At 41.8% G+C, this 12547-nt stretch overlaps 2 protein-coding genes across 2 annotated transcripts in view; one reads left to right on the top strand and one right to left on the bottom strand.

Annotated features, from left to right (window-relative positions):
- LOC105569906 (bax inhibitor 1) overlaps positions 1-3651 on the top strand; it is a 7418-nt gene extending 3767 nt beyond the window's left edge. The window contains exons 2-4 of the mRNA XM_012026747.1: positions 1201-1502; positions 2272-2597; positions 3193-3651. Coding sequence (XP_011882137.1) covers positions 1201-1502; positions 2272-2597; positions 3193-3228 — 664 coding nt within the window. The 3' untranslated portion in view covers positions 3229-3651. The remainder of the gene's footprint in view (positions 1-1200; positions 1503-2271; positions 2598-3192) is intronic.
- LOC105569907 (RNA-binding protein cabeza) lies at positions 3478-12181 on the bottom strand. The gene is made up of 8 exons (XM_012026749.1): positions 11697-12181; positions 10852-11193; positions 9662-9737; positions 8169-8200; positions 5605-5741; positions 4962-5305; positions 4201-4503; positions 3478-4030 (listed from the first exon to the last, which is right to left on the bottom strand). Exons 1-8 carry the CDS (start codon positions 11707-11709, stop codon positions 3991-3993), a joined length of 1287 nt encoding a protein of 428 aa, XP_011882139.1. The 5' UTR covers positions 11710-12181; the 3' UTR covers positions 3478-3990.
- Positions 12182-12547: the final 366 nt, after the last annotated feature.

The following is a 12547-nucleotide window of genomic DNA, read 5'->3' as shown; positions in this document are numbered from 1 at the left end:
GAATGTAATACCAGCCTAAGGGTACTATTACATTTGTCGTACGACAAATTTTTCAAGCGTGTCGATTGGCCGCTGAATAGAAAGTTTCTAGATACTCGAGAATTTTACTATCCTTCAGCCAATCAATACGCTTAAAAACTTTGTCGTACGACAAATGTAATACCAGCCTTAGTCTGTGTTGTAAGACTGACAAATATGTTGGCGCGCAGTTCCATTTCGAATTTAGTCACGATGACTTTCGTGAAATAACGTCGAGTCAACGGCACACGATACTATTTTTCCTACTGATAAGTAAAAGAATTGTTAGGCGACTTTAGGCTGGCAGATGGTTTCTTCATTTAAATCCGACGATTCGACCATACGGGTTGTGGTCCTTCTCAAGGAATTCAATAATCTACTAGTTTAATTACAGGACGTTGCAAATCAAAAGTATGTTGACCGCGAAACGAAATCAACGCAAGTCAGTACAAACAGAGTAAACTTCTTTTCGAAAACTCGCAATATTACGTCAAGTTGATCACGGAGTTTGATCCGAGTCCCCTTTGCTTTAAAATTTTAAGTATCATTAACGATTATTAGTGAGGTGACTCTGCAAACTGTAGCACTGCATTTTTTATAGTTTAACACTTCGCGGCTGCGACGATATAAATATCCTACAAAAGGCCTTGGATCGCATTTTTCAGGCGAGATAAAAAGAAGCGTCTTAAAAAAACTAGCTGCTTTACTTCTTTGACCTAACTGCGTATAATAAACTTCAACGCGTTAAAATTCACGCGAAATTTTGCGATGATCGACACATTGGCAGGGAACATCGCACTTTTACATAAACAGGCGAGTTAGAAATTTGCCTAACACGAAGTTTTGATAATCTTGTACAATGCAATTATAATATTGTACGATACAATAAATATGTTTGCCATTGTTATGGCAAGAAGACGGCGACAGTTGTTAGCAAATGAATTGCTACTCTGTACACAAAATATTATTTGCGCAAAATAGTCTTGTAGAGTACAAAGTCTCACTTTATGTAAAATCCAATCTTTATCATGCGTATCCACGCGGATAGAGAGAGAGAGAGAATACAATGCATTCTACGAAAGATATGAACAGAAACAGTCCCTCCTGCAACACCAGAGTCCCTTCGCGACGGTATAAATAATTGTGGGGCGAAAAATTCTTTAATAATGATACTGTTCACAGAAATGCACCGGTCAGGCAACACCTGAAGAATGTCTACGGTTGTCTGTCCCTGTCCACCGTGTCGGCAGCGGCCGGGGCTTACGTGCACATGTACACGCAGCTCCTGCAGGCCAATCTGCTGACGACCATCGGTACCCTGGGCCTCCTCATCGCGCTGATGTCAACACCCGACAATGGCAAGAACCAGAAACTGCGTCTCGGCTACCTTCTGGGATTCGCCTTCCTGTCTGGTCTCGGTTTGGGTCCCTTGCTGGAGTTGGTGGTTAGCATAGACCCGAGTATCGTGATGACGGCGTTAATTGGTGAGCCATTTGTATTGGTTTATGCACTCACCCGACAATCGGAAGGTCCCACGCTCGAATCCTGGTCTAGTCCTAGTCCGTTATTTTTCTCGCCGAAAAATTAATAAGTGGCGCGTTCCAATGCCTACCTCCCTGAGAATTTACCCCTATTTATTACTATCGACTTTACGTTCATGTTATACTTATCTCAAGACGAGACATTGTCCAAAGTCGATCAACTTCAAAGCTGACTAACCTGCTACAAAGTTTAAGTAAAATTAATTTCACTCAGGTCCAGGTTTGCGAGAGCAATTTGAGTTAAAAAATTTCGATGTATTTACTGTGTAAAATATTTTGCAAAAGTGATAAGAAATACTAGATAAGTAATCCATATTGAGTTGTTATGAAACAAGAATGTATTGGTCGGTAATCTCTAAACGCACACACATAAGAAATCTTCGAGAGAGAAAATATAATAGAGGAAAGTTCCCTGTTATGGGCAGAGTTCCTAATATGAGATAGCGGAGTTGCTGCAGAATTAATAGGCATTATTTGTTAGTTTCCTTACGAATTGATTGCTCTTATAATTAGAGTGAAATCTGTTTAGTGGAAAATTCCTTACTAGAACGTGTAATCGTTGTGAAAAGATTTGTGATTAAATTTGTATGTTGAAAACCTGCTGTTTCATATTAGAAGCCTATCTCATTATAGGGGACTACAATTTGTCTCGGAATAAAGTTGCGTGTTGATTTGTGACATGTACTATGATTGTGCAATGCAATGTTTACAGGTACAACAGTCGTCTTCGTTTCCTTCAGCCTCTCTGCACTTTTGGCTCCACGTGGCAAGTGGCTGTATCTCGGTGGTTCTCTGATGAGCATGCTGAACATTATGATCCTGTTCTCCTTCGCTAATCTGTTTCTGCGCTCGACCCTCATCTACCAAGCGCACTTGTACGTGGGATTGTTCGTGATTTGCGGCTTCGTTATCTACGACACGCAGCTGATCATCGAAAAGTATCACATTGGCAGCAGGGACTTCATCATGCACTCCTTGGACTTGTTCATCGACTTCGTAGGAGTTTTCCGACATCTCCTTGTGATACTTACGCAAAAGGTAAATCGCCCTGACGAATTCACTTCGTAGAATTAACCATTTCCTTGCAGAGATCGAAGCTGCTTATTTTTTTCGTCGACGTTCAAAAGAAATTTTTGCAAACGGCTCGTTCCTTTAATTTCAGACACTTAATTACTTACAATAAGACACGATTTCATCAGTTTAAAATTAACTCTCAAGTAAAAACAAATAATAAAAATTAAAAGAAGTCGATAACGACCGTGTTATCGGTGTTTACGAACTCGTCTTCCGCCGACACTAATAAGTAGATTAGAAGATCGATCGGTTATAGCATCGAAGTGAAAGTCGTAATATAGAATAATGAGATATCTCTGGCGATACAGGAAGAGAGTACTCAAGTTTAAAAAAAAAAACAAAGCGATTTTTAGTTCGCTCTTCACATATCAGAATTATATCTTGGGCCGCGTTTTTTAAGAAATATTTAGATATATATTTCGTTACAGAGTAAAAGAAAACTGCCTACTAAAAAGGATTGAGTCGCTTTAGTTGCGTTTGCAGAGTTAGAACCGTATATTAACGAATGATTAAAAAAATATTTACGATCTTTATATTGGATTTTTTCGATTTTTTTTAGGAATTGTCCAAGGACTCACGCAAGCGTAGAGATTAAGGGGAAACAAGACGGGTAATTGCGGTGCATTCAAGTAAATCCATAAACTAGAGGTCTTCATGTAATCTATCCATACCTAGATATCTGTGTACATATACATACCGGAAAAATTATATAAATACCGATATACCGATATCACGTCATACACGTATATATGCATAACATCTTTAGCGAACGCGAATACGGGACTATATATTTACTATATTGAAAAAAAGAGGAAAATGTTAAATACATTTCGGTTACTATAAATGAGGTTTGGCTTCTCTTACATCCGACTACCGGACGAAGACGTGCCGTAATTTATTTTGGTCTCATGTCTGAGTTATAATTCTCCATCAGATTTGTATACATATATATATATATATATAATATAAATTAGCTGTGTATTATATTTTCAACTTTCAATAAACGAATTTTCCCAAATCACTGTTTATTTAGCACAAATCTCAAGTGGAATAGCGGGTATTGAATAAGTCGACCAATTCGATCGATGTTTGCACATTTAAAGTCTTATCTATTATCTATAGTTGGGGATATTTACTTTTACGAATATAACGTACATATGTGATGTGTAGTTCCGATGAATATAAAAAGATCATGCGAAAAGAAAGGACAGTAAGAAATACATGCCACATACATAGAATAAGGGAGTGACTTCTTTCACTCCGCGAAATGTACAAGCGCTGAAAGTGTGTACAATATGTGTACAAGTTGTTTAATGATAGCTGGCTTGGGCCATCGACGTTTCTTAAGAACATGAAATTAGTATGGTCGCTGGCGGTCCCGGTCTCTGTCGCCCCGACTGAAATAAAATGCAGAAATTGTCAGCGTCATTAATCGATATTAGTTGTCTGTGTGAAAAAGTAGTCATTTGACTTTTATTAACTTCTATCCTAACACGACATATTGAAGAAAAGTAAAGTTCGCGAAAAGTTGAGCATCATGCAAGAAATATGAAGGATATGAACGTACCCGCCTCCTCCCCTCATGGGACCGCCTCGTCCTCCGCGGCCGCCCCGGTCTCCACCGCGGAAACCGCCACCGCCGCCGCCGCCTCTGCCACCTCTGTCACCTCCACGTCCACCTCGATCGTTTCTGTAGCCTCCTCGGCTTCCGCGGTCACCACCTCGACCACCACCTCCTCTACCGCCGCCGCCACCGCCACCGCCGCCGCTGCCGCCGTAACCGCCGAGGCCTTCCGGTTTTGCGCTCTTGCAGAGATTGCACTGATCCCGCCATGCGAAATTTGTGTTGCCGCAGTCAGGGTTGGGACATCTGTTTAAAACTCTTTTTAGTTGCTTTGTCATTCCAATCTTACTCTAACAAGGTATATACTCGCTTCGACAATAGTAAATGCCAATATACAAGATAAACAAGATATAAAAATATATAATAGATAGTAGGGAGATCTAGGTTTAAATTCTGGCTCAACCATTTTGTCACAAATTATCAATAATTTTCATAAAATTCTCTGTAACTTTTGTTACTTTTTATCTAAAAAGAGCATAGTTTCCTAGATATTTGCAAGTGTAAAAACGTGATTTTATAAATTTTTGGGCGTCAACTTCTCAAGGAAGAATTTTTCGACCTATGTTTGTAGAAAATTAAAATTTTCTTTCTCAAAATTTGACTGAAACGTTCGGAGTCATCCTGCATACTATATAACGATCAAGTTCGCTTATTATTAAAAATGTTGATTCTTTTCGCGTTAGGTATGATTCCCCGGTATTCACCTCCAGTCGCCTCCACGGCCACCACCGTCGCGACGATCGTCACCACCGCCTCCACGATGATGATCATCGCGATCGCCGCCTCCGCCACGACCGCCGAAACTACCGCCCCGGCCTCTGCCACCGCCGCCGCGACCACCGCCCATGCGGTTACTCTGCCAGTTGCTTTTGTGCTGAGCCATTTGCACCTTTATCGTGCTGCCCTTGAAGTCCTTGCCGTCAAACCAACTGATGGCAGAGCGCGCAGCATTCTGATCATCATACGTGACCGTCGCCTCGCCCTTCGACTTTCCTGTATTCTTGTCTTTATACATCCAAACTTTCGGCTTGCCCGTGCGCTTGTCATGCTGGAAACATTAAGAGACATTTTGTAAACGTGCTCTGTAACGGCTGTATCTCTCTCTATAAGCTATGTAGCACTGTAGAGCAAGGGAGAAAGAGCGAAAAGAAGAAAGAGCTACAGAGCTTATAGAGTGAAAATTTTCTTACAGAATACAGGGCAAAGTTTTCATCGAGTATTTAAATTATACCGCCCGTCTGGCACTTGATATTTAATTCCAGGCTCAGTCGAGATTAGAGTGGAGCTCCAAACATAGGGTGCGTAGTGTAAATGCCGATCTACGTGTGCAAGTAGAGGAGCGCATACTTTGATAATGCCGATCGCGCCGAAGTGCTGACAAATTTCTTCCTCGGAGATCGATGGATCCATACCGGATACAAAAATAGTATCCTCTTGCGTAACCATTCCGTCACCGCCACCGCTGTTACGATCACTGTAGCCCCCTGCAATGGACCGAAAGTTATGACTCGTCGCACAGAAGCATCAAAGACAGTAAAAAATAAAAAAATAAAAAAAAATATTCGCGCATCTACCGACCCTACTTCACTTTATTTCCTTCTAATCTAAAGGTGTAAGGAAAGTGTTTCGTGCCGTAAATCTCTCTGTACTTTCCGACTCCTCCCATCTTCAACGGAAGCTCGGAAACAGTGTCCGTACACCTTTCTCGAACTCGTTTTTCGATTAAAAATTTACGGAATTGTTATATTCAAAATATCAATATATTCTCGACAACGCAACGACAGGAATCTTAGTTAAGGAATAACGGCTGTTTATTTCCGAATGTTAGTCACCAACACTTTTCTAATGGTCTCTACGACTCTCGACTGCGTAACTTCCTGCCGTTTTTTTTTTGCAAACACGAGCGGAAGCGGAAAACGGACGGCCAGTTTTCGCTTCGGACAAATGTTCTACTCAAGAGCTTACAAGTGTAAAATATATACCAGCAAGAGCAAGAGGCGTTTTCTTTTTCCTCTCTTGTAGCGTATTATAGAGACTTACAGAGTACTTTTAACAACTAAAACGTGTAACATATCTATATCCTTACGAAGTTATTACCCAGCATATTTAGCATAACTATTGCTACTCATTATGCGTGTCTTTTTCCAGTTTTCTTTTTTTTTCACCGAGGTCTTAAAAGGAACGCACAATTATATCAACAACTTCTCGCTCAGGTACCCATTTTTTTTCCTGGAGCAATTAGAAGCTTTCCGTATTTCGAACGGCGTTACGTTTGCAGTATACGTATGCATCTCCTTGTCGTATCGTGTTACTTATAAAACGCAAATGCATTAGTAGCAGTCTAATATTTCCCATTAACACCTAACGATACATATAGAACACAGGGTTGCAGCTGAACATACAAAAGGGCTGCAACATTACTTCTTACCCTTGACATTTAATCACAGATCGGCAAGTAGCTCACCAGCTGCCTTTTATTTACTCTTCCCGCACACGTTTACGTATTCGAAAGTATGTATTCGATACACCATACCAAAAGTCAAGCACAATCATCGGCATCGTGCGATTATTGCTCTACCGCCGCTACATTTCGCGGAAATGAACGTAATGTTCATTCGCAGCACCTTAATTTTTTTTTATTATCTCGTTTACCTTTTAGGAACCTCGTAACTTTTTTAGGGACTCTCCCACTGAACGACGTCACCGTGGACGCGCACAGTGCGGAAATCGGTCGGGCAAACGACAATCGATCTCACGGAACGTATGGAAGATACAATTTTGGAAGGGGATGTCCTATTCTTATTTAAAAAAAAGGTCTCGTTTTCGACGATCCGTGCGAGAGATCGTTCATCGGATAAAAAAGCAATTGGTGATTGTAAGAACATTGGTCTCTTTTTTTTTCTTTTAACAATACATCTACTAGAACTAGGGATGAGCGAACTGTCCGACTCAAACTCGAATCGACTGCTCGAATTCGAGTTCGAGACAAGTTCAAATTTTCGAACCGTTCAAGTCTTACTAAAGTACTCAGACTTTTTCCTTTCTTTCGGTAAGGGCATATCTAGGTAATTTTGCATAGCGCATACGCATAAAGAAATTGATTGGTCCATAAACACACGTGTCTACACAAGTTTGTCTGGATAGGATTTAAAGGGGCTCATCTTCAACTGAAACTTGAAAAAGCTAATTTTGAATAAAATTGAGCGAAATAACTGAAATAAGAGCATTAGTTTTAGTAAAATTTCTGTTCGAACAGTACATAGAGTTAGCTAATATTACCCTGACTTCTCACCTTTTGTGTTTTTTAAATTAAAAAATGTTCAACACTATCCTTGATTTAACTTGTCGTATAATTACACCCGAAATTACAGAAAATTAGAATCAGTATCTGTTTCAGTATAGTTCCCTGTTTAGTCATGTTTCAAACACGAAGTCAAGATTTCTGCTTCCAAATAGTGAGACACTTCTAGAATTAGTATAAAATTACCTTGGTAAGAAAGAGCGGAACGTACCGAAGTGAAGCTAAAATATGCCGAGTTTGAGTTCGAGATTCGGTTCTGGTTTGGACTCGAGTTCGGTTCGAGAACTTGGTATTGAGTTTGGCTTGAGTAAAGAAAAACCCGGATTCGCCCATCCCTAACTTGGACAGACCGCGAACGGTCTCGCGCGACTCCCCCGCCGTTCTCACTTTACACGAGAGCTTTCCACGTGTGCGAGTATCACGTGACAGAAATGTGAATTGCCCATTGAGAGATATCGCATCGCTACATATTTACTTGGCACCCTGACAAATGTTGCATAGCAGCCCTTTCATATAACACCGAGTAACCGAGTATTTAAAGATCGTAAATAGTAGAGTGAAAGCTAGAATATTTAGCACCAGACCAGTACAGACAGTCTGGTGCATTTACCTTTGTTATAACCACCACGGCCACCGCCACTGCTAAAACACAGAAGCAGATATACCAATGAGTTGACTCATGGACAGACTGATCGATCGATCGATGCATGGCGAATCGCATGTACGCCGCTCGCCACCTTTTCTTCTTGATTGATGTACCTATTTGTCTAAATAGTCTGTACAAGTCATACCACATCATGATTTACATTAGACTGTTCGTCCCGCCGTTAAATCACGTCCGTCAGTCTCGTTTAGCATGCAGAGAGATTAGAGCTTTTATACAAATGAGAAAAACGACGACAGACGATCGAATAGAGAAAGATAGATTGATAGATAGATACAGAGAGAGAAAGAAAGCTAAAATCGGAGCGTTTGATCGATTCGACGTAACACGAGTCTCGAGGGAAAAAACAAGTCTCGGTAAAAGCATGCCTAGGTTCTATTTGGACATGTATATACATATTATATATATTCCGTCATTTTTCAAACAAAAAAGTAAGAGATTACTTGTGTTGTGGAACTCTCTTTGCCGACAAAAAAAAAAACATTCATTAAGCATCCGCCGTTGCAACTCGCCGTTGCGTACCACTGCGGATATCGGGAGACACGGAAATTCGCAAGTGCACAGCACAATCGACGTACTTTGCCTTTCACTCTCGTTCGTGATAAAAAACAAAAAATAGCAATGTGTTCCGGAAAAGTACCTGTTTAAGTGATACCAATGGAAGCGACAATACGTACAGTAAAGCCACGTATCGCTCGAAGGCAAATTGACATACGGAATGGTACAATGTACAGTCACAGTTCCACCTTTCTCTCGAAAACTTGTTTTTTTTGTTTGGTATAAAAAGGACACGACGCGTGAATGCGGTCGGGGATAAAGGCAATAATCCGTAATCTCTTACGATGGACTTTAAAATACCTTAGTTGCCTAATTATACACCTAATGGAGATAATAATACAACAGTAGCCCCAGTGGCAACATCGATCGCTTTGCAATCTTAATCGACTTAAGACCTTTGCATTTAGCTGCCACACAATATGTTACGTCGTGTACATGTATGTATGTTGTGTGTGTGTGTGTGTGTGTGTGTGTGTGTATGTGTGTGCGTGCAGGTGTCTGTCGAGTATTTGCTGATATTCCAGAAGCAGCGAATAGTGTCGACATTACAGCCTTTTTTACGTCAATCGTCATATACTGTTAATTTTTTACCTCTCTTTTTTACCTCAGTTATATCTGTCTGTTAAACCTGTAGGCATACTTCAAACATATTAATGCCCGGTCGGGCATAAAACCGATTCATAATGATGATTCAACAAGAGTTTTTTTTTCCATTTACTGGCGTTAAGAACTTCATTGCATTACCTTTGATTTTGCTTCGGCAAATAACACGCTTACTGAATGCGGCGGCTGTTGATTTTAATTTAACACACCGGAGTCGGTCGCTCCGGTCATCGCCTCATATATTATACATTATTAAAAGTTCAGAAAATAAAACTTACTTGTAACCACCACCGGAGCGATCTCCGTAACCGCCGCGATCGCCATATCTGCCACCTCCACTGCCACCTCCTTGGCCTAAAACACATACGCGATAAGTATGAGGTGTGAGCTGCAGAAGAGAAGAAACAGCTATCTAACAATGAGATAGGGCCATAACAGAGTGGCTGACTCGCCATTTCAAGGTGTTTATCAAATCTGCATTTGAATTGTAAAGCGTCGACATTAAAGACGTTTATGCGCAAATGCAAGGTCTAATGCGACCAGTGGAGGTTTAAAAAATATATAAACGAACTATTAAATTAGTTACTAGTTATCGGAAAAATGTAAGTGAGTTAAATTACTGTTACAGATGGAAAGAAAGTAACGAAATTAAGTTAGAGCTACCAAAAATAAGTTACTTCTCAACCTTGATAAAGTGAAATAGAAAATCGTTGACCAACCAAAAAGAGACTACTAGAAAAAGCTGTCTGCCTCAAGAGAGCAGTGGGTCTTCCAGTATGGTATAGAATTCATTTGTCTCCAGTCTTAAATGTGCGTATGAAGTCTATGCCCGCAAGGAATAAACGCATGTATGTAAACACATACAAAAGTAGCGAGTTTACTGTATAACTACTAATAATAAATGAATATTTTGCAACAAAACTCTTGAAATTACTAGTCAGTCATTTCGATAAGGCCGTAAGTATAATATAACTAGCACGCCCACTCTCTGTCGGCCCTTAAATCTTTTCGAGCCCGATCATGTGGTATTCTGCTATGTTTTGGTACAAATCCAGCGCGTGGTGTACGTACTCATGAAAGCTACACTATCATACATACAATTATTCTCTCATTGCCCAGAACAATGTCGGATGCACAGAAGGGATCGACGCTAACGAAACAAATGACGGAGTGGACCTACTACGTATACTATAGGTTTATTTTCTGTTCCTGCACTGGTGAACTAGTGCAATAAATTGGAGTAAGACAAGTATATTTTTTCTCATTCTAGCTTGCTGCACTAGTTCACCAGTGCAGGAACAGAAAACAAGCCTTATGTGTATGCAGTGTATGCAATGGTTATACCATGCCTTAAGTAAGCCTGGATAGAGATTGTAGAGGAGAGAGTGTGAGAAGCTTAACAAGGAGTAGGGAAGCACACAAAAGAATCTAAGAGGTTTTAGTCGCAGGAATACGAGGAGACATTAACCTCCGCTGTAAGAACCGGAGTTGCGATTATATCCTCCGCTGCCGCCCCCGCTGTTCCCATAACTTCCGCCGTAGTTATTACTGCCATCTCCGCTGCCGCCACCACTGCCATAGCTGTTTTGGCTGCCGTAGCTGCTCTGATTCTGCGGCTGATTGTAGTCTTGGCCGCTGTTAGAACTGTAATTGTTGTAACTGCCGTAGTTGGTGCCGGCGTTCGGAGGAGGCTGGCTATATTGATTGTAGCTGCCGCCGGTCGAAGGTGGTGGATACGACGTATCCTGGCCAGCCGTGGGAGGTGGCTGGCTGTACTGGTTGTACCCCTGTTGCTGGTAATTGGAATACTCTGAAAAGTTCGATATACCCAATGTTTCAGCAATCGGCGCCAGTACAAGCTCTACCTAAAGGTCACTACGATCTACATTGCTCCGGAAAGTAACTTAACAAATGGCCATTAATACACAGGGGACGCAGGTCGACATATTTGCTACGAGAAAATACACAAATATATATATGTTGGAATAAACTCGCGGGTGTGTAAATTCATGGATTTGTAGAAACTGACGATCACCGAGCGCGCGAAAATAAAGACCCGCTCGTCTTCAAGCCTGGAAACAACCCGACGGTTTCCCGGCCCATCAGAAATTCCACCTCGGCGTTGCGCTCGATGCCTCCGCCAATCGCCATTTTCGCTCGTGATCGACGAAACGACTTCACAATTGCGACGATGGTCGTTTTATCTCCGCCAGCTTGGGTTTATGACGCGCGCGGAGACGTCTTTCAGGCTTATCGCTGCCGGGAGGACTGTTCGTTTTGTAAATCGGACAAGCAACTTCATCGGATACTCACGATTGTCCGTCATTGTACCGCTCCTTTAGACGAACGATGGGGAGAGAAACCGCCGATGGGACGGGAAGATAATCGAATACTCGAACGTTGCTTCGGCAAGTAAACTGAACCGCGCGTGCTTCCTCCTCGTCCTCTTCTTTCACGAATACTTCGTCCCGCGCCGGGACTCGTCTCGCTGTCTCACCGCACGTTTCCTTCGCGAGGCGAAGGAACTCGCGTACCCGATCGGAATGGTGAAACGACACGGCTGCCTCGCGGACGGAAGCGGAAACGGCCTGGCGGAAGCCCCGTGCGGCGGCTCGCCCGCTTCAGCCCGCTTCCGGCTGGCGCCGTTGTCCAATCGGAGGTGTCGTTCCCGAGGGGAACCATGAAGACTAGAAGACTAGAGATCGGGGGCTCGATTCTTGAATTCATTCGCGAAGGAGAAACGTACATACGTGCGAAAATTCTGGCTCTAATGCGATGGAAGAAAGAATATGGGAAAAGAATAAAGCGGAAGGGCCTTCGCACACAAAATTGCATAGCTGCATATACATAGCGTAAAGCCCGTATCAGACTACGGATTGGGATTGGGATTAGATTGAAATTTAACCAATCACAGTAAAGTTTACTAATCTCAAGTTCAGTAACTTTTACTCCAGTTGGTCAAATTTCAATCCAATCTCAATCTCAATCCGTAGTCTGATACGGGCTCAAGGGCCATTGCACACAAAATTGCGCAGTTGCATATACATAGCACAAGACCGTCTGGACCAATGAGCGCGTTATGTAAATCAATATGGCGACTCAATGTTCGATGTTCATTGGTTCAAACGGTTTTCATGCTATGCATATGCAGCTATGCAATTTTG

Source organism: Vollenhovia emeryi, unplaced genomic scaffold, assembly GCF_000949405.1.
Source record: "Vollenhovia emeryi isolate VEMERY1.0 unplaced genomic scaffold, V.emery_V1.0 DF939122.1, whole genome shotgun sequence".
Classification (NCBI taxonomy): Eukaryota; Metazoa; Arthropoda; class Insecta; order Hymenoptera; family Formicidae; genus Vollenhovia; species Vollenhovia emeryi.
This window is presented reverse-complemented; position numbering and strand designations above follow the sequence as displayed.

What these genes read in the sequence shown, in the direction of transcription:
- LOC105569907 (XM_012026749.1), bottom strand. An exon ending in CGCTCCGGTGGTGGTTACAA is followed by an intron (nt 8,201 to 9,661) that starts GTAAGTTTTATT and finishes TCTGTGTTTTAG; the next exon opens with CAGTGGCGGTGGCCGTGGTG. An exon ending in GCGCGATCGGCATTATCAAA is followed by an intron (nt 5,306 to 5,604) that starts GTATGCGCTCCT and finishes TAATGTTTCCAG; the next exon opens with CATGACAAGCGCACGGGCAA.